General features: G+C 45.6%; 1 protein-coding gene across 1 annotated transcript in view; it reads right to left on the bottom strand.

Annotated features, from left to right (window-relative positions):
* Nucleotides 1–9,197: 9,197 nt before the first annotated feature.
* Nucleotides 9,198–24,196, bottom strand: part of RUVBL1 (RuvB like AAA ATPase 1) — a 30,585-nt gene continuing 15,586 nt past the window's right edge. Inside the window, exons 5-11 of the mRNA XM_036737961.1 lie at nt 23,881–23,970; nt 22,644–22,793; nt 21,363–21,426; nt 19,792–19,990; nt 14,800–14,902; nt 11,170–11,261; nt 9,198–9,617 (exon numbers count right to left, since the gene is read on the bottom strand). Coding sequence (XP_036593856.1) covers nt 9,458–9,617; nt 11,170–11,261; nt 14,800–14,902; nt 19,792–19,990; nt 21,363–21,426; nt 22,644–22,793; nt 23,881–23,970 — 858 coding nt within the window. The 3' untranslated portion in view covers nt 9,198–9,457. The remainder of the gene's footprint in view (nt 9,618–11,169; nt 11,262–14,799; nt 14,903–19,791; nt 19,991–21,362; nt 21,427–22,643; nt 22,794–23,880; nt 23,971–24,196) is intronic.

Raw genomic sequence — 24,196 nt, 5'->3', positions numbered from 1 at the left:
CTCACCAGCGGTGTGACTTTGTGGAAGCAAGACAGCTCCCCTTCATTGGTCTCACTTTCCTCCTCAGTAAAATAGAGGCACTGGACAGCAGAGTGACATTCCTGTCGTGGCTGAGCGTTCCTAAAGCGCTTTCTTCACAACAATCCTATGTGGCAGAGAACGAAAGCATTATTAGGATCATTTTACAGGTGTGGAAAGTGAGGAATAGAGAGGTGAAGTCACTTTCCCTGAGGCAAGAAAATGGCAGAGCCGATTCCACAGGATCATGGGATTTAAAGGCAGAAGAGACATTTAAGATGATTAGGCCCAACCCTCCCATTTTACAGATGAAGAAACAGGTCCAGAGAGGGGTAGATTTACCCACTGTTAGTCGCCGGTCGGTAAGAGCCAACTTGGGCAGGGAAAGGGAAAAAGAAGCCTGGGGGAGGGCACGAAAGACTTGCCTGAATCCTCATGGTCAGGGGGCTCCAATTCTCTTCCTTCTACGAGGCAAGCCTGGCAAGCTTTGCTCCCTTCCTACTTAGAGATGTTCATTCCAGCCGTGCCGATGGGCTGAGGGGGCCCCCACCCATCTGTCTCCTGCTGTGCTGGGGAGCTGAGGGCTTATAAATTAGCATCAGCTTCTCCTCTCAGCTCCTGATGCCTCCTCTGTTATCCTTAATGGGCCTGCGGTCACAAACCACAGCCTCGACAGCCCCGACTTCCTATTTCTAAAGCTTATCTCCCCCCCTGGAAATGATGCACAATCCATATTCCTGCTCCCTGGCTGGCCCGGCTCTCCTCAGGGCCCTGAGCCATCCCCTCTCCTCCTGTTTCCACACCTAATACCCCCTTGCCTTGGTTTCTCTAGGGCCTGGCAAAGTTTGATAAAAAAAAAAATACCCTGGCTGTTCCCTGAAGAGAAGAGCAAGATGATTTTGGTTCCTGTGTTTCTCAAGTTGTGACTGTCTCCAGTAGGCCTAGCTTCTCAGTAGAAGGAGGAAAGTCAATGATTCAAAAGCATAACTGAGGGTCTCTCAAGAGTCCCAAGGGCTCAGAATCAAAGAGGTGTCTCTCCTTTTCCCCGTGCTCCAACCTCTCTCTCCATCTCTCCTCCGTTAGCCCAGGAAAACCATTTTTCCTTTCTGGGCCTCAGTCTCCTCCCGTGTGAATGGGATGATTTCTAAGGTCCTTTCCAGCTTTGCTCATGGCTGCCCACCATTCTCATCCCCTGACATAAACCCTTGGAGGCCTTCTCTCCATCCAGCCAAATTGCCAGGACACGCATCCTTCCCCATGATCTCAGTCCAACCTCAAAGACCGCAGAGCTATGCTGTCATCGGCAGTCAATCTCCCTGCCGCTGTATATCCAAACCTATCTATATCTTCTCATTCTCTACAATCTTCATGTCTTCCCAGAAATCCTCTATGCTTGCGGTGAAGAAGCCCCAGGTTCAAATCCTGCCTCAAACCTTTTCTTGCTGTGTTACCTCTCAGCCTCCATTCCTTCATCTATCAAATGGGGATGATAACAAGACCAGCCACACAAGGTTTGTTGTGAGGATCAAACAAGGTAAAATATAGAAGGCGCTTTGCACCGTACAAACACCACCTAATGTTGTTACTGCAGGACCCAATGCAGGAGACCTTCCTGCGTTTCTTTTGTGTTTTGTGTATACCGGTGCAATTCTTGTTTTACTGTTACTACGTAAATTGTTCTCCTTGTTCTGCTCATATTTCTCTGCATTTGTTCATACAAATCTTCTGTTTCTCTGAAACTGCCTGCATCGTTTCAGATTGGGCAATAATATTCCATTGTATTAACCAAGTGAAGAAGTATTAATTAAGCACTTATTATATCCAGGCGCCCTCCTAAGCACCTGGGTTACAGAGAAAAGCAAATCTAGTTCCTGCCCTCAGGGAGTTTACATTCTAATTCCAGACATGTAAACAACTAACTCCTACATCTGGGTAGGTACAGACAGAAGGCATTAGTAGCTGGGGGAGACCTGGAAAGGCCTCTCGAAGCAGGTGGGATTCAAGGTGAGTCTTGAAGGAAGACAGAGAAGCCAAGAGGCTGAGCAGAGGGAGAAGGCATCTCCAGCTCTGGGGACAGATAACAAAAAGGCACACAGATGGGAGATGGAACGTGAAGTGTGAGGAACTGGTCCTGCTGGAATTTAGAAGAGAGTAAAGTATAAAAAGACTGAAAAGCTAGGAAGGGGTCTGTTTATACAAAGATTTAAGTGCCAAACAAAAGGGTTTCTTTTTGATCCTAGAGGTAATAGTAGGGAACCACCAGAGTTCATGGAGCAGCAGGAGGATGTGGTCACACTTAACCTTAAGAAGGATTATCCTGTAGCAGAGAGGGGGCTGTATTGGAGTAGAGAGAGAATTGAGGTGGGGAGATAAGTCTAGGCAAGAAATGAGAAGGGTGGCAGCTTTGTGAATGGAGCTAAGGGGAATCCTCCAGAGATGCTGTGATAGTAAAAATGACAATGGATATGTTGGGTGAGTGAGAGTATGGAGTTGGGGATGACACCTCAGTCCACAGGCCTGGGCCCCTGGGGAAAAGGTGGCATCCTGCACAGTAATAGAGAAGCTGGGAAGAAGGAAAGGGGCCAGGGGAGGGGGAGAAGAATGAAGCCTGTTTTGGACATCTTGAGTTTGAGACATCAATAGAACATTCACTTCAGGCAGTTGGTGATGAGAGACTGGAGCTCAGGAGAGACTAGGGCTGGACAAGCACATCTGGGAATCCTCTGCATAGAGGTCAGTGCTTGAACTCATGGGCACTGAGTTCACCAAGAACCATAGAACAGAGGGAGAAGAGGACTGGGGGGACACCCACAATCAGTGGGTGTGACATGGGAGATGAATCAGCAAAGGGTACTGAGCAAGTCAGATGGGAGAACCACTACAGGACGATGTCACAAAAACCCAGTGGGAAGAGAATATAAAGGAGAATGCGATCCGCTGTGTCAGATGCTGGAGAGAGGTCAAGAAGGATGAGGAAAGGCCATCTAAATTTGGTGAAGAGATCACTGGCAACTCTGGAGAGGGCAGTTTTAGCTAAATGATGAGGTCAAAAGCCAGATTGTGTAGGGTTTAGAAGAAAGCTTAAGGACAACAGGTGGCAAGGCTAGGTGGTGCCCTAATGCGCAGAGCGCTGGCCTTGGAATCAGGAAGACTCATCTTCCCGAGTTCAAATCCGACCCCAGACACTTTATGGCTGTGTGATGTTGGGCAAATTACTTAACCCTCTTTGCCTCAGTTTCCTCACCTGTAAGATAATCAGAGAAGGAAATGGCAAACCACTCCAGTATCTTTGCTAAGAAGGTCCCCAATGGGGTCACGGAGAGTTGGACACAACTGAACAACATAAGGACAGCAAGCGGAGGCACGAAGCATGCAATTTAGCCACTGAGGAGACAAATGGCACAATCACTAATGGAGATGGTCGGATCAATCGAGGGTTGTTTTAAGGATGGGGAAAACACGGGCATGTTTGTAGCCAGTAAAGCAGGAGCCGGGCCATTGGGAGAGATTGAAGATAAGAGAGAGTAGTGGTGGTGATGGGGGCAATCTGCTGAGAAGTCAGGGGGTGGGTGGGAAATGGGATCAAGTGAATGTAGTGCGTCATACACCATAATTTGATGTGTGCCTCTTTTGTTTCCAATTCTTTGCTGCAACAAAAAGATGGGGTTTGGTTTTGTCCTGTACTTTTTTGTAATATGGGTCCTTTTCCTCTTTCTTTAATCTCTTTGGGGTCTAGGTCTAGTAGATGGCTGTGCATATGACTCTCTCTAGTCTTGATCCCTCAGAGAGGCATCACGGTATAATGCAGGGGTATAAGGGAAAGGATACTGGATTGGAGCCAGAAGACGTGGGTTTGACCTCTGCTCCTCATGATTTGTGTAACCTTTGGCAAGTATCTTGACCTTTCAGAGTGCCAGATACTTCATCTGTAAAAAGAGGGAGTTGTACTAGATGACCTCAAGAATGTCCCCTCCCCCAGCCCTGCCCCCACTAGCCTACCTCCTTTTATGGCCATAACTGTCCTCTATGATGTCTTCTGTACCATCTGTCACACGTCATGGTTGGTTAATAGGCTACAGCCTACGCATGCCCATCCTGGTGTCTTTCCATTTGTTCTGTGGGTTTCCTCCAGATTTGAGTCTTCGGAGGTAATATAGGTATATATTTTATAGCCACATAATATTGCTGGGAGAACATCAGGTCCATGACCCAACTTAGATTAGTGGGCCAAGAATGTGGTACCCTTGACTATTATTAGTAAGGTGGTGGCATAATCTAAAGATCAAACAGGCCCGATTGGGTCCAAAACACCGGAGTCTATATCAGGTTTTACAACGGATATCTCTAGTTGCTTCTGGTCCTAAAATCCTTTACGTGACAAGGAAGTCATCATGGCGAGACTTGGGAGGTACAGAAACCAATAGAATGTAAGCTCCTTGAAGACAATCAGTCATCAAGCACTATGTGCCTAGCCCTGGGGTTACAAAGAAATGGCAAAAATAATACCTGCTCTCAAAGAACTTACATTGCAATGAGAGAGACAACAGACATGTAACTTGGTACATGTCAGATGAAATACAAAGTGGATAGAAAGTCGCTGTGGAGGGGAACTCCCACTGGCAGGAGGGGCTTCAGGAAAAACCACCCGCATAAGGTATTCTGACTCTTGAAAAAAGTCAGGCGTACACATAGATGGCAGAATGAGGATGTCTTTTCCATTTAAATTGAAAATGTTTAACTTTTTGGCTTTATACGATCAAGGAGAGCAACACTAGAATCAAAACAAGGCAATGGATAAAGTGAAATAACTCGTGTGGGAGTGGATGTGTGGGGTAACCATCACAATGGGATTTAAGGGCCAGAAAGATCGCAAAAGGCCAAAGGACCAAACCTAACGAGGTAAAATTTAACAGAGATTAAGTCACAGGATCTAGAGCCAGCGGGTCCTTAGAGGTGATCTAGGCTAAGCCCCTCATTTTGCAGAGAAGACAACAGAGGCCTGTAGAGTCAAAGCCAGGGTTAGACCCTAAACCTGGTACTCTTTCCTCTCCCTCATGCATGCTACAGTTAAAAACAAAACCAACGAAACAAGCAGAGGATGAGGTTTGTGTAGAACATGATCTGGTATGTAACCAAGATGGAGAAGAAATGACCGTAACATAAGAATCCCCTGAAATGACTGGGGAGGTTTCCTTTGGAGGACAGACTGAGGCTGGGGGGTGGAGGGACTCAGTTGTCCTTAAGTATCTGAAGGTCTAATGTGGCTTGCTCTGCTTGGCTGCAGCAGTGGATGGAAGCTGCAAAGACAGATGTCAGTACAATAAGGAAACAGCTGTCACTGGAGGGGCTGGGTGGAAGCCGTGTCATCACACACAGTAGAGTGCTGGTGTAAGATGAAGCTATCATCCAATCTTGGATTTAGAGCTGGGAGGGGCCTTAGAGGCCCCACATGTTCTAGATGAACAAGCTGAAACTAAGCTTCAAGGACTTGCCCAAGGTCACACAGCTAACGAGTGGAACGGTCCAGAGAGGAACCCACATCCCAGAACACTTTCCCCGGCAACGTGTCGACAAAAGGCTAGACTGGTAAGTGTTGGTAAGGCCATTTGGAATCCTTTAGAGAAGTGGTATCAATTTGCAGAGGCCACAACACTCCAAAGTGCCTCGGGAAATATTTAACAAATAAAATAAAACATGGAAACTATTACATTTTAAAACTGAGTCAGTATGTGGCAACAGGGATCCTTATGTTTGGAATTAGGGGTCCCTGTTTTCTATTTGAATTTGACACTAAACTTGGGCAATCACTCAACATTTATAAGTGCCAACTAAGTGCCAAGCACTAGCTAGCTGCTGAGGGCAAAAGACAGTCCCTGTCTTCAAAGAGTTTACAATCTAATGGGGGAGACGACATGAAACCAAATGTATGCAAAAAAGCTACACACAGGATAAACAGGAAATGGTCAAGAAGTAGAAGGCACTAGAATTAGGAGGGTTGGGAAAGGCTTCCTGCAATAGGTGGGATTTAAAGGAAGCCAGTAGGTAGAGATGAGGAGAGAAAGCATTCCAGGCATGGGGGATAAGCCCCAGAAAATGCCCAGAGCCCAGAGATGGAGAGTCTTGCTCATGGATCAGCCAGAAGGCCAGCGATACTGGATGTGAATACATGTTGTGGAGTAAGCAGACCTACCAGCAGGCTACTGCAGTGATTCTGGCACGAGGTGATGAGGGCCTGTACCAGAGGGGTGGCGGTGTCAGAGAAGAGAAGTGGGTATTTGAGGAGATGAAGCCAAGGTGAAATCAGCAGGCCTTGGCCACAGCTTGGATATGGGAGGTAAGAGATGGTGAGGAGTCCAGGATGATGTCTCGGTTGAGAGAATGAGGGCCTGGGAGGCTTGGTATTGCCCTCTACAGTAACAGGGAAGGGAGTTTAGGTCATTTTAAGGAAGGTTTTAGAGACGTTTGAAAGGCAGTTAGTTGGAGATGGGAGATTGGAGGCCAGCAGAATAGGTGGATTTGAGAATCATCAGCATAGAGATGATGATTAAATCCATGAGACCTGATGAGATCACCAAGAGTATAGAAGGAGAAGAAAAAATGGCCCAAGACAGAACCCTGAGGGACACCTACAGTCAGAGGGCATGACCTGGATGAGGATTCAGCAAAGGAGACACAGGAGGCACAGACAGGTGGGAGGAAAACCATGAATGGCCCAAAAACCTAGAGAAATGAGTGTCAAGAAGGAAGGAGTGACCAAGTGTCAAAGGCCATAGAGACGAGGGAGGAGGAGGACTGGGAAAAGGATCTGGCAACCAAAAGACCACTGGTACCTCTGGACGAAGCCATTTTTGTTGGAAGGCTGTCGGCAGCTGCAAGAGAGAGAGGAAGTGAAGGAAGAAGCCCTATTTTTTCATCTACAAACTGAGGAAGTTGGGACTAGATGGTTCCTTCCATCTCTAAAACTATGAAGAGGACAAGGCACTGGAGGGGGATTGAAAGACATCTCCGATGGTTTTTATAACAAGATGTCATTTCTGGACGTAATACCTACCTGGGATCAGTGTCACAGAATGATCTTAAAAGGCAAAATTCTATATCATAATATATTTTGCCCTTAAAAAAGGAAAAAAAAATCAGTACAACTAAATCTGATGAGACCAACTCCAGCTAGTAAGGGGACAGGGCATTTACCTTAAGAAAATGGAAGACAGGATACAAGGCAATTTCACTAAAGAGATATGGACTGGGAGGCAATCATCTTTCATGTTCCTTTCCCAGCACACATCTATATTGTGTCACATTTGCATAGGAGACACGTAGCTGGGATTTATGTGCCTACGCCTGCCTACATTAGCTCCCCAACGGGCTTTTGGTGATGCCTGAAAGGAGATGTGGGGCCCCAGAGCTTTGAACATTCAGCCGCTTACTCTTCCCACCCCGCCTCCCCCTACTCGGTCCAGCTTTAATATTAGAACGATTTTTCACATGGGAGCTGAAATAGTACAAAATATGGGTCCGCTGTAATTGTTGTTAGATTACGTGTCATCCTGATAAGATGTAACAAATATTTTCCTCCCCACCGGGGTCTGTTTCCCTCCTGGTAATGGATGGAGAAACTTCTCATAGTCTGCGAGGAATCGGTCGTAAAAACTTCTCCTGGAAGATTAATGCAATAATCACAGGCCCTCCTGGGAAACAGAGAACAAAATTAAAATAATACAACCTTCTTCCGTGTCCAAAACCAACGTGCCCCGCGTTGGAGTGCATGCCGCCATCCAGCGGGGTGCACCTGCTGTCAGCCTTATTGATGATTGGAAATAACCAGAGTTTCGGGAACATCTTTGGGCGCCGCTGCTGTCTTTTGTCAGGAGGATGATGGCTATTGCTTTTGACACCAAGTAACTCTGTGGGGCATCACTCCATTGGCTGGAAAAACATTTCATCTCAATGGAGAGGTCTGATATTTTGGGTTTTGGCTAGAGATGGTTCTTTGCAAGGCACAAAGCAGAATCTGAGCTATGATTATGGAGGGATAATAGCTTGGAAGGTATCATGGAAAAGATTTGGACATAGAAATCGGGAGGCCTCCATTTTAGTCCTGCTCCTGAAGTCAAACAGAGGCATGAGCCTGGGCCACCTCCCTGGAGGTGTCACACACTAAGCCCCTTCAGCGCTAAGATTTAACACTTAGATGAAATTGGATTTTTTTTTTTTAAAGCCCCAAGAAGAGGACAGTTCTTACAGACACATGAGCAACAGAGGTAGGACATTCCCTTCCCAGACCATGGCCAAACGGAGCCTCTCTCATCATCTTAGGGAATACTTTCTCAGAGTACTTGGGTGCATTTCACCCATTCTTAAAGGCAAATTTCTCTTGGAAATGAAGCAGGATGCCTTCCTCTCAGAAAACACGTTCACCTTTTTATACATGGTAGTATTTTTAGGTCTTAAAGGCCACTTTCTTCACCAACCTCTGAGGAAGGAAGCACAAGACAGGGATTCGCACGAGAGTGTCAAAGCTCAGAGATGGTAGGGTCACCAATTCATGGCCACCCACAGTCTCCATGGACCGGGGCACTCAGTCCACCTCTGCTAAAGGAGACAGTAAGCTCCCCTAGTCTAGTGAAGGCATCCCTCACTGGAAACCCTGAGATAACCCCTAAACAAATGTTCTCCATGGTTTGGGGATGAGGGTCTCTAATTATGTGAAAATTATAAGTGCACTAGGATTAAGGCAATTTATAAACCTGTGTCTGAGTTTGGGAATGAGGCTAATGCCCATCTGGTCCAGCCAATGAGGACAGATGGAAAAATAAAAAAAAGCAATCAACAAGCATTCTTTGTGTGCCAAGTCCATCCCTGCTTAGGCATGCACGTCAGAGCCAGGCAACAAGACTGCTGGAGTATGTGGGATCACACCCGGAAAAGAAAAGGAAGGAAGGAGCCCGATTTTCCAAATGACATTTGGCTCAGTGAGAGTGCTGGGGGAGGCAGTCCACTGTCAGGGGAGCTAGAACAACCTCAAGCCGAACCAAAGGTTTTAGATAAACCTGGTTTTAGATAAGCCTGATCATGGCCTGTGCGGCTACTTTCAAAATGAAGTTCCTTCTTTCTCTGTCCTTTCCAATGAGGGATGAAAAGCCCAGAGAGCTTTTTCTGCATAGAGAAAAGCAATTTAATAAAATAAACTAAAAAGATTTATTAGCAGATATTCCAGGTGAGGTTTGAAACACAGCAACTATGGGAGAAGATAAGATAATTTAAAATTAATCATTTCACACAAAACTGATAATAGAACTAAGTGAACACAAACGTTAAGTCCAGAGGTTTCTCTGCTCCAGAAACATCCATCCTCCCATCTTTGCTGCTTTAGCAGGCCAGGGCACATTCTTGGTGTCTTTCCATTTCAACTCAAAAGGATTAAGACGCGACCATCATTTCACTTCATATATTTATCCTGCTGATCAGCTAGGATTTTGGCTGAAGACTTGGCATCATAGAAGAGTTCGTTAATTTCTTCCACATGTTCCTTCTCAATACTGTCTTTCCCATTGATCTTGGCCAGCAGGTTGGCGGGGGTCAGGAGCTGCACTGAGTATCTACAGCCAACAGTAAAACAGAAGATGAACATCAGAGAATGACTCCCCTTCCCCACTCCCAATCAAACCAAATGCCACATGAGTTCAAGTTTTGTAAAAACTAGAATTGAATTTTTCCTAGAGATGATCTATAACTTGTCTAAAGTATGGAGGGACAGGTTTGGGTCAGAAATAAGCCCATCCACCAGTCCAAGGATGAGTAGTGCTGACATCAGACTTCTCTTCCTAGCAACATACTCACTCCCTTCCCCCAACTTGTTCTGGTGCCTGGCATTCCACCACTACATCCTTTTTATTAGCTCTCAAGTCTTTTTCTTTTCTAAATGTCTCCCATGAAAATTTTAAACCTCTTGCACAGGGAACATCCTAACCATTAGAGACAACTTCTTAGTGGGAATTAGCTGACAGACAGGTACCTAAAGGCTGCTTTTCCTTGGAATAGGACAGAGGGTGAGGCAGGAAGAGTTTGTGGGGAGGAGGGGAGATAAGAGAGGGCCAGATTCAAACGTCACGAACTCAGCAACTAGGAAGAAAGCCCACTAACCCTGGTGTCATTCAAAGAATGGATAACACTTGTTTCCCTCACTTAGAAATGGAAGCTTCTCAGGCCCCCGGGACACAGGTGTGTTACCTCCCAGGGTTGCTGTGGGAGGTAATGATTATAAAGCACTTAGCACAGTGCCTGGCACACGTGAGTGCTATGTAAACGTTAGCTATTATTATTTTGATGTGCTTAAAACCACTAATGACTTATGTTAATAAAGAAAGCAATCACTGGCCTACCTGCATCTGTGCAATTCTAATCTCAGCATACTGCCCTATGCAATTCCTCAACCAGTGCGCTGTGCCCCACATAGTACCTATCCACTACAAAAAAAAATCCAGAAAACCCACCAAACCAAGCACAGAGAAGTGAAGGGCCCTGAGCTCCTTGGAGCTGTTTGGCAAATACCAAATGGCACAACTTTTAAAGTCTTGCACTCAAGCAAAACAAGTGTAGAATCAGTAGGAATAACTTTTCTCACAAAGCAGTGAGATCTAACACTCTTCCTGAAAAACTACCCACCCACAAATGTCGCTGAGCGGGAACACAGTGCCCTAAGCTATGCCCAGAGGGAGTCTGGTAAACAAAAACATAAATCCTCAAATAAAAGGTGATGGCCAGGGCAAGGCCTGTGGTCGCCAGGACACAGTTATTTCCTTGCTTAGATGTATTCCTGTCATTTGCACATCAAATTCAGCAGGATTTGGTCAGGCAGATCCAGAGTAAAGTCAAGCAGGGCACTGGGCCTAATTTAGCAAGGCCAGCAGGGTCAGTGGGTGGCTTGAGGCAAAGGATAAAGAAAATCACACAGAGAATGCCAACAACCCAGACTGTAAATGATGCTGGCCTGCTGCCACCAGCAGGCTTTCCTCTTGGGTGGCAGGTGACTATCCAGGTGCCTCCTAGAAAATGGTGGGAACAAAGACCCACCTTGTCAAACCTTGTTATTAGGTAGTGGATACTCAGAATAAATCCAACTTTAGGCTGACAGCCCAGAACCTGGCTCACCTTAATGTCGTCTTGGTACCGATCTCTCCCAAGTGGTTCAATGCTTCCTCACTGATGTTAATGCCTTCTGTCTGGGCCCTGATTTTTATTATCTATTAGAAAAGAAAAGAAAGAGTCGACAACGTTTAGGTATGTTTCCCATGCTTTCACACATTACTCACTGAGCATTTCTTACAATAAAAGCTTGTTTCTAATTCATAACAGGATGCTGAAAGTCTTGGTTTTCCCAAATGGAAGAGGCTGAGAAGGACCTTCTGTCTCTTGTATGCCTGTCTGTCATTTATGCAGCATGAAGAAGACTCTTGGTCCTCCAAAGGTATGCCGGCACAGAAGAAGATCTGGAAGGCTGGCACCAGACCAATGGGTAAGGGCCATGAGTTTGGCAAGATCTAGAGGGCAGGTGACAGACCACTGGGGAAAGGCCACGAGTTTAGGAAGGAATGGATTCTTTCACCCACAACTTGTGACTCCATCAAGGGTACAGAAGGACTTCAATCCATGTATACCATGATAAAAATCATTGACCTTGTGAAGTATTCAAGGGCAAGACATGTCTCAATTCAGAGACTCAGATGAACTGAAACCCTCTCTCAGGACTGCCCTGCAGCACGTACCCTACCACAGCGCTAAATCTAAACCACAGGCGCCGCAGCCTCCCAGCACTGAGCACAGCACACGGTTTTTAGTCTCTTGATAAATAAGATGGTAAAATAAATCAAAAAGTTACTTTCAAAGCTTCACCTACCATTTTAACATCACCCTGAGAAATCTAATCTATCAAGCAGAGCCTTAACTTGTTCCAGGCTGAAGATCTTTGTGAAGTTGGAGCTGACGATATCTCCAACAAGCCGGAGAGTAGGAAGCAGTTACAATAGTGGCACCAGGAGCCAGCCCAACGTCGGCGGCGGCATTACCAGCTGAGTGATAAGGGGCAGCCTGGATAATGATGGTGTGTGTTGGACTGCGGAGATAACTCTGGAACTTCCAGCCTCATATAATACAGGTATTTTTCACTTTGGCAGCTTCGTAAACAAGATATCAAGAAGCACTTGTTTAAATTAAAGACATAAAAACACACCCAGGGCTACAGGCGAGGAAACAGGGAAAGAATGAACCTAAGAAAGGTGGCCCTGGTCTGAAGATGTTCCAGCGTGAGTTTTACAAGAGCACACAAAGGGAGCGTTTGGGGCTGATCAAGCAGATCTCACTTCAACCAACAAGCACCAATCTGTATAGGAGGAGGAAGACCTGGGTTCAAATCTCAATATCTGTGAGTCACGGAGCACCTTGAGCTGCAGCCCCAACACACGCACGCACGCACGCACGCACAGCAATAGGAGCTCACCTCTCTGTATCATTTGGAGGTTTACAAAATACTTTCTTCATAATCCAAACACTATCATTCTTATTTTGCATCTGAGGACCTAAGGTTCAGAGAGGACAAATAACTGGCCCTGACCACACAACCAGTAAATAAATATTAGAAGTATGATTCTGAACCCAGGCCTCCTGCTCTCATTCCAGTATTCTTCCTATTATGTCGTATTTCTCTATCCAATCACCAACTGAACATGGACTATCAGCCATACGTAGGGAACAACATGACCTATAAGAAGCCCAATACGCTAGGTGACGAGAAGTTCCCAGGTAGTTTAGTGGCTCAAAGAAAAGGATGCCGATCCAAAGAGTCAGCCTGGAACTAACACACTTGAAAACAAGGCCAGAGCCCTGAGGACAATCTGTCCTGTGGAACGAAAGCTTGGGAAAAGGAAACCAGTCACTGCTGACAAACCAAGTCTGTATTCACACGATTCCCACGGCACAACCTCAAGTCCCAATTCCAAATTATCAATGATGAGGCTGCTATGAAAGATTCACACATTTGGGACTCTACCCTGCCAGAATTGCAGTTGTACAATGGAATTGGGATATTAGATCACTATCTTTCTGTTCAATCAATTGACAACAGAATTTTCCACAGGCACCCTGTCTGAAGCAAGTGATGGGTTTGGTGACAAGCAGGTCCTGGAGAGCTCTCGTGTTCAGAAAGAGGTGCATGTGCACATGCAAATTTAGTCTGTAGTTAAGTGGGATTAAATACAAGGAAGCTGGAATTTTTTGGCTCATGATCCAAATACTCTTTTACGAGGTGTCAAGACTGAACTCAAATTCTTTCAGGTTCTCTGCCAAGGAGAAAGTCCCATTAGGGCATTCTTTAAAGATGATGTGACTTTATTTAATCCATGAGCCTAATTAAGGCAACGTTCAGAACTGAGTAACCTGCCTTCTGGGAAATACGCTAAATCTGAGGTTCAGCTACAGAAATGTCACCAACGCTCCCTCTGCCGCCTCCTTCTCATGAGCAGGCCACAGCAACCACAAGAGCTCTTGTTCCAGACTGTTCAAAAATGGACAGTTCATAAATTAGATCTTTAATCATTTAATAACCTACAGGGATAGTTTATGAGGGTGTCCAACTTGATAGCATAGTACACAAGTTATATTTAATAACAAAAAAACTTCTGTTAAAATAGCGTTAAGGTTATGACTTCAACCAAAGGCAGAAAAGCAATTCAAAGTATGATCTGCTGTATCGTCCTTGGAACAAAGGGGGGAAGCCCAAGCCAACAGGTAGGCCAGCCCGGCTACAGCAGCCATCCAGATTGAACACAGGGCAGAGGGTGCAAACTGAAGTGGTTAAACTGTCTAAATTCCCTGTTTTCAAAGCGTGGCAGGAAAATCTTTGGGAACTATCTGCTTTGCTAATGAATATACCAATCAAACCTCTCAAGGCCTCCAATTTTAAAACACGCTACTAAAACATCTTAGGCTTTTACAGCAAAGAGCACGTTTCCCAAAACTACACAGCACCCAGGAGAGCCTTTTCTCCCAGAATTCCTTGGCCTCACCTTGGCATTTTTCCAGTGACAGCCTCTCCTCCCTTAACACTATCTCCTAAATACACAAGCAACAGTCGACAATGCCTCCCTGTCCCCCTACCCCACACACTTAGTGTCATCCTACAGCACTGAGAATCTAACGGGAATAACTTTGACAAGATGGATCACAATGGCACCTCAAGCCTGGAATCGAGGCTGGGCTGAACAAGGAACCATATGTACAGACACTGCCAACACTGCTGAGTGGCCATCTGGTCCAACCTCTGAATTTCACAGAGAGGAGGCAGGTCCAGAGAGGCTCCGAGATTCATTTGACACCCCACAGGTTCAGGGGTAGATCAGGCATCGGCACCCAGATCATGGCACTCTGTTCAGTGAAGCGCATGCCTCATACAGGGGAATGTCTGGGATAAATGGACTAACTGGATGGCTGCTCTACTGAACTGCATGGGGGGCTTATAGAGGCCCTAATTCATAACTGAGCCAACACAGAAGGCGCCTGATTTGTCTTCAAAAACCATCTCTAAGAGGCTGGTCTGTGAAACTGGAGCAGCCTCTTCTTAGGAGGTCATGGGATATTAAGAGCCCCAAGGAATCTTAGAGATGATTCGGTACAACCAGCCTTTCATTTTACAGGGAAAGAAACTGAGGTGTGGTAAGATGTCCTACAGGGCCCAGTGAGGAAGCCTCGGGCATGGCTACCTCTCGGGCCCAGGTCAGCGCACATCACCTGTTTCATTTCTTGTGGGGTGTACAGCATGGTGCGGATGATCATCACTCGGTCCAGAAGGTCAAGGGGAATTCCATGAGGTGAGATCACATCCTCGGTACCCCTGGAAAAGTCAGTTAGCTAATGTTAATAATTATGTTAATCAAGTCTCTTCAGAAAAATGTGGATGTCGCAAACCTAAGCTAAAGTGTTCACACTAAACATACATCATCTATTCTTTCAAGATAAAGATAAAGTAACAAGACTTACTCTTCATGTATAGATCATGGAAGCTGTCCCATTTCTTCACAGAGATATGTAGGTTCTCTTTTATTACTTGTGGACTTTGGGGCTTTGGAGTCAACATCAGCTAATCTACAAACTTTAATTAAGTGCCTACTATGTGCCAGCCACTGGGAACACAGGTACAAAAGGGAAACAGTCACGGCTTTAAGGCTGACATTCGACAAATAAAAAATGTCACTTCTTCAAGGTCAAGGACCACACCATATTTCTTTCCATCTCCCACAATGTTTAGGACAGAGCTTTCTCTGTACCAGGCACTCAAATACTGGTTATGATTAATGTGGCTAAGAACAATTCACATATGTAGTGCTTTAAGGCTTACAAAGCACTTTCCTCACAACCACCTGTGTGCTAGGGGACACAAAGACAAAACAACAAAAGCCACTGCACATTCTACTGAAGCAGACAACATGCATAGAGAGAATACATACAAAGGAAACAGTAAGACAGACAGATCATCAGCAATCGGGGAAAATCAGACAGAGACCCCAAGGCTCACAAAGCAGAGGGTCCTACCCAGGGCTCACAGAGCTATGAAATGTTAGTCAAGACTCCAACTCAAAGACAAGCACTCCTTACATCCCACGATAGACATTACTTTAAATGGCTGGAGCTGGAAGACAGAGCTCTATGAAGATTCCTTTTGGCAAACTGATTGCCAGGTCCATCCAAACTTCCTGACAAATCTACAGCACTTCTGGTCCAGAGTCCAGGGTCCCACCTCCTCTAGGAAGCCATCCGCACTCCATTCACAGCCTCTACCTCCCTATCAGGACTCCAAGCCAGGCACTCCTCCTGGGAGCTAACTTCACCTAATCACCTCCTGTCTGTTTCCCTGAAGCCCAGGCCAATGAACTCAAAGCTCTATGACTCAATACATATCGCCAGAACTTTGTTAGAAAGTACTGAACAGCAAGGTCTCACTCCAAGGCATGGAAAATTAAGCAACAAGGAACAACCTCAACAGGATTCTGTTTTGAAAACATAAATAACTGAAAATAAATGTCATATCCCATAACTGCATAGAAGGACCGACTTTTTTCTCAGTGCTGTCATAGAAGACATATAAAAAACATTATATTTGATGTGTATCACGCTAGTCACAGAATGTCCAAGAATTACTGAAATGCAAAGATCTTAAGATATAGTCTAACCCCCCCCATGTTAGAGAGGAGGAAACTCAGGCCCAACATCACCTAGCAAGCTAGTGGCCAAACCAAGTCCCCCTGATGCATGAAACTCACAGAAATTCAAGACGCTGATGTCTTAACGTTCTGCCTAAAATAACAATCTCAAATTTTGTCATGACTAGAAAACAGAATATAGCACCTAAAAACTTTCACTGTTCTGGTGCCAGGTGGGAAAAAATTATCGGGTTCATAATTTACTAAATGGTTTCTTCTCCTATTCTTAAATGTATCAGCCGTCACTCATCAGTTAAAACAATAAGGTCCATTACTACTTGACGTCCTTCATGAAGGACAGCCACAAGTGGGAAGGTGGATTTTAAGTCTGAGCTAATTTTTCCTCTAGTAACACGAAATGCAGTGCACGGCATCCCTCTAGAGAATGCTAATAATGGGGGATGCAGACATCACTGGTACGTTTATTCAAGTCATCTAGATATGTTTCTGTTGCTGCTGTTCAAGTGTCTGACTCTTAGTGACCACATTTGGGGTTTTCTTGACAAAGAGACTGCATGATCTGCCATTTCCTTCTCCAGCTCACAGATGAGGAAAACAGGTAAACAGGGTGAAGTGACTTGCCCAGGGTCATACGGCTAGGAAGTGTCTGAGGCCAGATGTGAACCTGGGAAAATGAGTCTTCTTGACTCCAGACCTATCCACTGCGCAGCTAGCTACTCAGACTTCTCTTACAGGTCAAAGCTAAACTGAAGCCATCCTAGAGAAACAGTTGCTGGCCCTTGTCTACAGCCTTTATGACAAACTGCAACCACTTTAATTTAAGGTACCGTAACTGTCTGCTGAGAGACCTGAAAACCCTGCTGAAGGAATCCTTGGAGAGTCTCCTTTAGTGAGAAACCAGAAACATAAAATCCTTAATATGAAAGGCAGAAGGAACTTTAAAGATCATTAAGTTGTAAAACATCTCATTTTAGAGATAAGGAGATTAAAGCTCTGCCTCAGTTCACATTTATACAATGCTTTAAATGCTTACAAAGTGCTTTATATAAGAGAGTTCATTTATCTGCTAACAAACCTAGAGGGCAGGTGTGGCCCTGTGTGATGTTAAATGACTTGTCCCAAGTAATACACACTGGTGGCAGTAACATGACAGGATGAAAACTGACCAGAACCTAGGTGGCTAAGGTGCTGATGTTCTTTCCACAATATCCTGCTGTATCTTCTAGTGTCTGCAGACACAACTCTGACCAGAAGACTTCTCGTTGATCCTCGGATCTCTGGGCTGGCTTAACTGCAGCTCCCTCTCCATACTAGACATCGAACTCCTGGCTAGGCTCCTTGCCTCAATAGTGCTTCTTTCTGGCTGCTGCCATCTCTAGTGCACCCTGATTCCTGATGGGGGCTCAAAGATGCAGAGGCTTTCCTATCCAGTCTGGGTCTCATTGCCTATGGTCATCTCCGGGCTCTGGGGTTGTTCCTATCTGTGTCTGCCCTTGATGCGTAACTAGCCATGACTCAATTCCAAAGATGCTCTCCATGGAGATGTCTTCATCAGTAGGTGGCGATAAGGACTGAGGACAAGGCCTAGGAGCACACAGGCCAGTCTCACTCATCCCACTCAAAGTGAAAAGGACCTTGTGTTCCTGTACAAAACTCTTCACTTTTCTGGGCCTACTTCTCTATTTGTAAAATAAAGAGGTTGGTTAGAATGACCTAAAGGCCTCTATGGCCTTTTCTGACCTCTTGTCCAGCTTCGGCATTCTATACGAGGAATGCTGGAGTTAGAATCTGTAATGGCAGATCCCCGCTGCTCTCCCCATTCCTCCCAGGAAGTACCCACTGCTGCCCGGGCCACCCAGCAGATGTCCTCCTAACCTCTGAGAGCTGGCAGATGATCAGCAATGAGCACGTTGGGAAAGGTCAACGCTATGGACGGTACATAAAGAATCACTGTGCTTCTCATGATACACAGCCCTATCCATCTACACTGTCAACGTCAATCTCTGCTGGCTAGTGACCTTCTCCAGCAGCGACTCTGTCCCCTTTTCCATCTGTAAAGGTCTGCCAGAATCAGTTCTAGATTCTTCCATTGATTCATCACGTGACTGTGGGCAGGCCAGTCACTTCTCTGGCTTCAGCGCTCTCCTTGGTAAAATGAAGGGCTTAATCTAGATACCTTGAAGACTCCTTCAGGCGCTGCTATCATAGGATTCATCCAGACCAAGGCCCACAGCAGCCTCAATTTAACATTTCTCAAGACAAACCTTCAGGGGTTGACACCAATGTTCTGCATCCTATGGATAGGGCAGAGTGAGATCGAGACCCCCAATGCTTTTCTTCCCAGGTAGGATATGACCAACCCTAATAGAGACACTCTACTCCAAGTAATCAGGGCCAGACACCCATATATAGTACTTGGAATTAGCAAGGTCTGAACACAGTGGTGAAAGATATTCTAAATAAAGCAATGACATGCTTCTGAAAGCTTCATCCATCATATTCCCCAGTAGATGGCACTCTCCATTCATCCTGTGAAACGGACATACAAACTGGACAGTAGTGCATTACACACAGTAGATACTGACAGCACACTGGCATTACGGGTGTGTGTGTGTGTAGAGAAAAAGAAGAGAGGGCAAAAGAGAAAATGAGAGAGAGATAGAAGAGACAGGGAGAGATGGAAGGAGGAAGGGAGAGGAGAAAGGAAAGGGGAGAGAGGGAAGGAGGGAGAGAGGAGAGTGAGGGAGGAAGAAAAAGAGAGAGGAGGAGGGGGAGGAGAGAGGGAGGGAGACAGAGTGAGCACACAGTCACTAGGCTACAAGGATAATCTCCCAGGTTTCCAAATGCTGCAAAGCTGGAAGGCATGTTTTATGTCCAGGCCTCTCCTAAAGCCAAGCTGGCAAGAAGCGGCCTCTCTTCCCGGAGCCAGGAAAGGCTGTCGTCTGTCCACAATGGTTTTGGAGGAAATGCTCCAATCCGACACTTGTAGTGATTCTGGTCCTGTCGTGACAAGCACTACAAGGACCCGCAGTGTGACTAGAAAGTAACATGGCTGGTTTTTTATTTTAAAAGAACACCAGACCTTACACCTTTAAGTGTGTACTTTCCCCCTCAAAAGTGTCCCCTCGGGAGGCTACACACTAACTTCAAAGATGCTGCCAATTCTCAGAGTATTATGGGAATCCCATCTTAGGAACTGTCTTTAGAGCCAACACATCCTTTTGAATCTCCTCACTGGGAGCAAAGCTTCATCCCTTGTGAGGGTGTTTAGTTTTTGGATAAAGCCAAGAGTTATTTGGAGCCAAGTCTGGTGAATAAAGTGGAGGAATTGAGCTGGGGAATCCCATTTTCGGTCCAAAATAAGATAGCTGCAAAGCAAGGAGATGATTTGTTTTTTTGCAGGAGAGGAGGGAGTAGGGAGAAAGAAAGGCTCTGAAAGGAAGAAGCCTTATGATTATAAATGCCATGCCTTGCCTTCATGCCAGAAGACAAAACGTCCCTTCCACATAACGCCTGCCCCTTCTACAGAAACAACACTCTCAAGCCTGGGAGGGGGTCATACCTGATGACACAGTTGCCCCGGTTGGAAGCAAAGATGACGATGGGGGCGATGGAAGACTCCAAGGCGCGGTGCAGGTAGGTGAAGCATTCGATGTCCAGCATGTGCACCTCGTCAACAAACAGCACGCCAGGAACCAACTCCGCTATGCCTTGGTCAATGTACTTGTTGACCACCTTGTTAATCTCCCCTCGAAGCTTGTCTAGGAGACAGAAGCAAACCCTGAGTCACCCTGTGTCTGGAGCACAGAGGAGGCACGGGTGCGGCTTACAGCCGAGCTGGCCCCGAGGCCCATGGGAGTGAGCAGAAGAGACAGAAACTGAATCCAGGGCTCCCTATTACCATGCTTTTTATCATTCACCATTCACCTTTCATGTAGAACTAGAGAAACCATTCCACGACCAAGCATGGCCTAACCCGGACCATCTTTCAAGGTTAAGTCCCTCATCTTGAGAGTAAAATCCAGCAGATTTACTATCCATCTTGTAGGAAGGTCCAACTTTCAGAACTTAGGTGAAGAAGGAGACTCAGAGAAGCTAAGTAACCTGCCCCGGGTCATGATTCTTAGGGCCTTTTTTCCCAACCAGGCGGTATCAGCAAGAACTATTCCACCAGATCACAGCATCCCAATATTGCCACCACTGCGCAATGAAACAGATGAAAAGCAGAAAATGACACACGGTGTGTACCAGAAAGAACAGCAGGCACTGGGTCCGGAACAGAGCTCTGACAGCAAAGCTCTCAGACTTTCCCCCATTTACCTCCCCAAATCAAAAGTAAATGCAAACATTTAAGAAAACAACAATGTAAGTGACATCTTCATTTGTCAAGAGATAAAGCCCAGCCAAAGGTAAAAGAGAGAGACGCATGGGGAGACAAGGCCTGGGTGAGGAATCAGAACATGTGGCAGAACGTGTGCGACTGTGACCACGAGCGAGTTATCTTGTCTCCTCATTTGTAAAAGGGGCATAATCCTGTAACCAGCTCTCTACTGGGTTTCTGGGAAGGTCAAACAGGATAATGAATGAGAGAGCATTTGGTAAACCTGACAAGTTCTAGGTTCTTTATTATTCAACCATAAGCTGCTAATAGGAATATTTTGAGGTTGGGGAGCTAGACTTGTGATTTCATCAACGTACGGAACTCCCAGGACTAAAACTCGCCAGTGTAGACAAACAAGTCATCTGTACTCACACCCAGGCACTGACAGTTAAGTGATTTGCTCATGGTCACACAGCTAGCATGTGAGAAGCAAGACTCGAACCCAGGTCTTCCCTGTATGAAGCTAACTCACTACCCGCTGCACTGTGCTGCCTGTTGGCTGTCAGGTAGTGAGAAATGGTGCTTATTGAGCTCACGGATTGCCACACAAAACCAAACCCTGGAGAGCAAAAGGTACACCAAGATTTTAGGGAACAGCAGTAAAAGCTCTGGGCCCCTATAACTCTAATTCTTACAGACACCTTTTAAAATGTTCAAGAAAATCTCCCACTCCCCCCAATTTCTATTATGTCCTTAAAAGGGGAATGAAAGGCAAGTAAAACTGAGAGGACAGAGCCCCTTGGCGTCCGTACCTGTGATTTCGGTCTTCTTGGGCTTCATTAACTGGCCCATCATGGAAAGGATGTCCTGCCCGCCCTGCACAGGAGACAAAGGCAGGCGGGAGTGAGCAGCTGACCGTGGCTCTGTGCTCTCCAGCTCCGGCCTCCACCTGAATGGCCGGGCTTTTGAAGCCCCATTATACCTTCTCTAGCATGGTCACTGTTCCCCAAGTCTAAGGAGGAGGAGCATACTTACAACCACAAACCCCGTCCCTCTGCTCTTCTGCCAGATGCAAGGCTGTACACTGGCAAGGAAAAGGCAGATCAATTCTGAAGGGGAAGGTGACTTTGCAGGGAGGTACCCAGATCTGTGGTAGGCATAACAGAGGAGGGAAGTGCACCTGGACCAAGCAGGGCCTCATCTGGCAGAGGAATGTGAGGCCTTGAAAGGGACACAAAGTGAGCCCGAAGCCCCACTCTTGGTCTAGCACTCTCTCTCCACACTAGGATCCCGCAGAGGGCCACTGCTGGAGATTAGGACTTAGCCCCTCAGGGACCAACAGGGAGAAATCCAGCTCTGACACTTACTCCCAGGCAAATCACTTCAATCTCTCCAAACGACAGTTTTTTCATGAGGAAAATCAGGATAAAACTTGAGCTCTCCACCTCACAGTGTGACTGAGAGGAAAGCTTGTGAAGCTTCAAAGGAGACAGCCCTGGACATCATGGCTCTCATAATCATTAAAAGTTACTTAGGCTTAGACTCAAAGGCTTAGAAACAACACACACTAAATCAAATTCCAAGTTAAAAAGCTTAATATAGCTTAATACTCAAGCAATATTCATAAAGTTAAAGAATTTTGGAACTGAAAAGGAACCTTAGAAATCCTTAAGTTCATCCCAGATCGGAACCATGAATTTCACCTACTAGAGTGACATATTGCACCTTCAGGAGACAGGAAATTATAGTACATAAAGGATCTGCATGGAAATATTGATGAGGAGCAGAACACTAAAGAATCACATGACTTCCAGAGACAACAGTACACCTAGGGAAGGTGTAAAGAAAAGACACTGGCTGGTTTGGAAATGCATGGTTCTTCTAGCTCAAGCTGGTAAAAAATCATTTGTTATTACAGCATTTGAGTAAGAACAAAGGAACTCCCCCTGGCTACCGTCAATGTTAATAGCTGAACACATTGCAGACAGAGAAAGTCTCATCTTTTCCAAAACTCTGAGATACTGAGACGAGATGATAATCCATTTCCAGAACCCTGAAGTCCTGCTGAGGTTATGGAAGTATGAGGTCAGTACCTGGGGCCTAGCATTGGCAACATCCAAGTCATGGAGGGTCACATCCTGAATGATTTCCTTTTTTTTGTGCACATCGCCCTTTGGCAAGGGCACATATTCTTCTGCTTCAAGGTCGAATTCGGTAGCATAGGTATCGCACCTGCCTTGCCTCTGCAGAAGAGAGAGATGGAGGAGAACAGAAGTATCTGGTGGGTTTCACTGCCAAGTCCCTGAATGACACACAGCTGACAGAGATAAAGGCCTCGGTCCACAATCACAGGCCTGACAACTCAGAATATGCCCCACTCCCCAGCTGGCAAGAGAAGCACCCTATCTACTGATCACCAGGCTCAAAAACCCTGTTGAAAAACACCTGATATTTTCTCTACTTCGAATCTTTTCTCCCTCCTTTTCTTTTAACTGTATGCAATTCCTGATAAAGGACAAATCCAGCAGATTAACTGGAGACTGAGGGAACTGTTCAGACTCTTTTGTAGGTGGATGATTTATCGTATGATACGAAGTATTATGCTCATCCATTAAACAGCAAGTAACACTGTACAGTACATTTAAAATCAGATAGGAAAAGAATGCCAACTAATGCAGTATTCCCTTCCCCGTGCATATATCTTGGGAAGAAAATACCAAAGAGATAAAAGAAGAAGATTAAATGCACTGCACATTTCAATTCTAGAATGACTAAAGTTGTTTCGGTTTCCCACCCTCAACTCTCCTCTAAACAGGTTCCACATCTCATTTATTTATTTATTTTAAAGGATGTTTTGATCCTGCTGAGGTTGAAGGACTACAGGAAAGGAAAACAACTTTTATTCCCTTGTAGGTGCCAGCAGGACAGCCACAGGCAGTTTTCTTGCCCACCTGATATCAGCACAGCAGGTATTTCATAGGGTCCGAGCTATGATTTATTGTTAGAAGGGAAGTCACCTCAAAGATCCTGCTGGACAGCCTCTTCATCTCACAAATGGAGAGTAAACTGAGGCCCAGACATTAAGTGACTGACCCAAAGTTTCCAAGATAATGAAGGAAAGGAGTTAGGATTTGAACCCAGATCCTGACTTTACATCCAGTATCATTTCCACTACCCAGGCCTGACTCAAAAAGAAGAGCAGGAAACCTTTTCTTTCCCACAGGAATGGCCGCCTATAGCAAACAGATGAGCAAGTTTTAATAAAAGAGAAAAGGGGCATTGGGCAGCCCTGCCCGCCAGGCACCAGTCTGGCCCCTCCTCCAATGTTACCTTCACTGCACCACTGTTTGCTTCTATGTATATCACATCTCCAGCCTCTACTCGCTCTTTCTGAAGACTTTCAAAGATGCTGGGGTCCAGCTGAAATCAAGAGCAGGATAACAGCATTAACAGATTATGGCGCAGAATGAGACAAGAGAAGAGTCATTTACATCTGGCGAGCTAAGTACAGAACGAGATACAGAACAAAACACTGTCTGTCTCTGGATTTAAGAGCACTTAAAATTATTGAGAAGATGATTTAAAAGTTGGTAGAGAACCACAGCTTACTCTGGGATCTGTGAAGAAGTTAACTCCCTTTGAAAGG

Source organism: Trichosurus vulpecula, chromosome 9 (genome assembly GCF_011100635.1).
Source record: "Trichosurus vulpecula isolate mTriVul1 chromosome 9, mTriVul1.pri, whole genome shotgun sequence".
Lineage (NCBI taxonomy): Eukaryota > Metazoa > Chordata > Mammalia > Diprotodontia > Phalangeridae > Trichosurus > Trichosurus vulpecula.
This window is presented reverse-complemented; position numbering and strand designations above follow the sequence as displayed.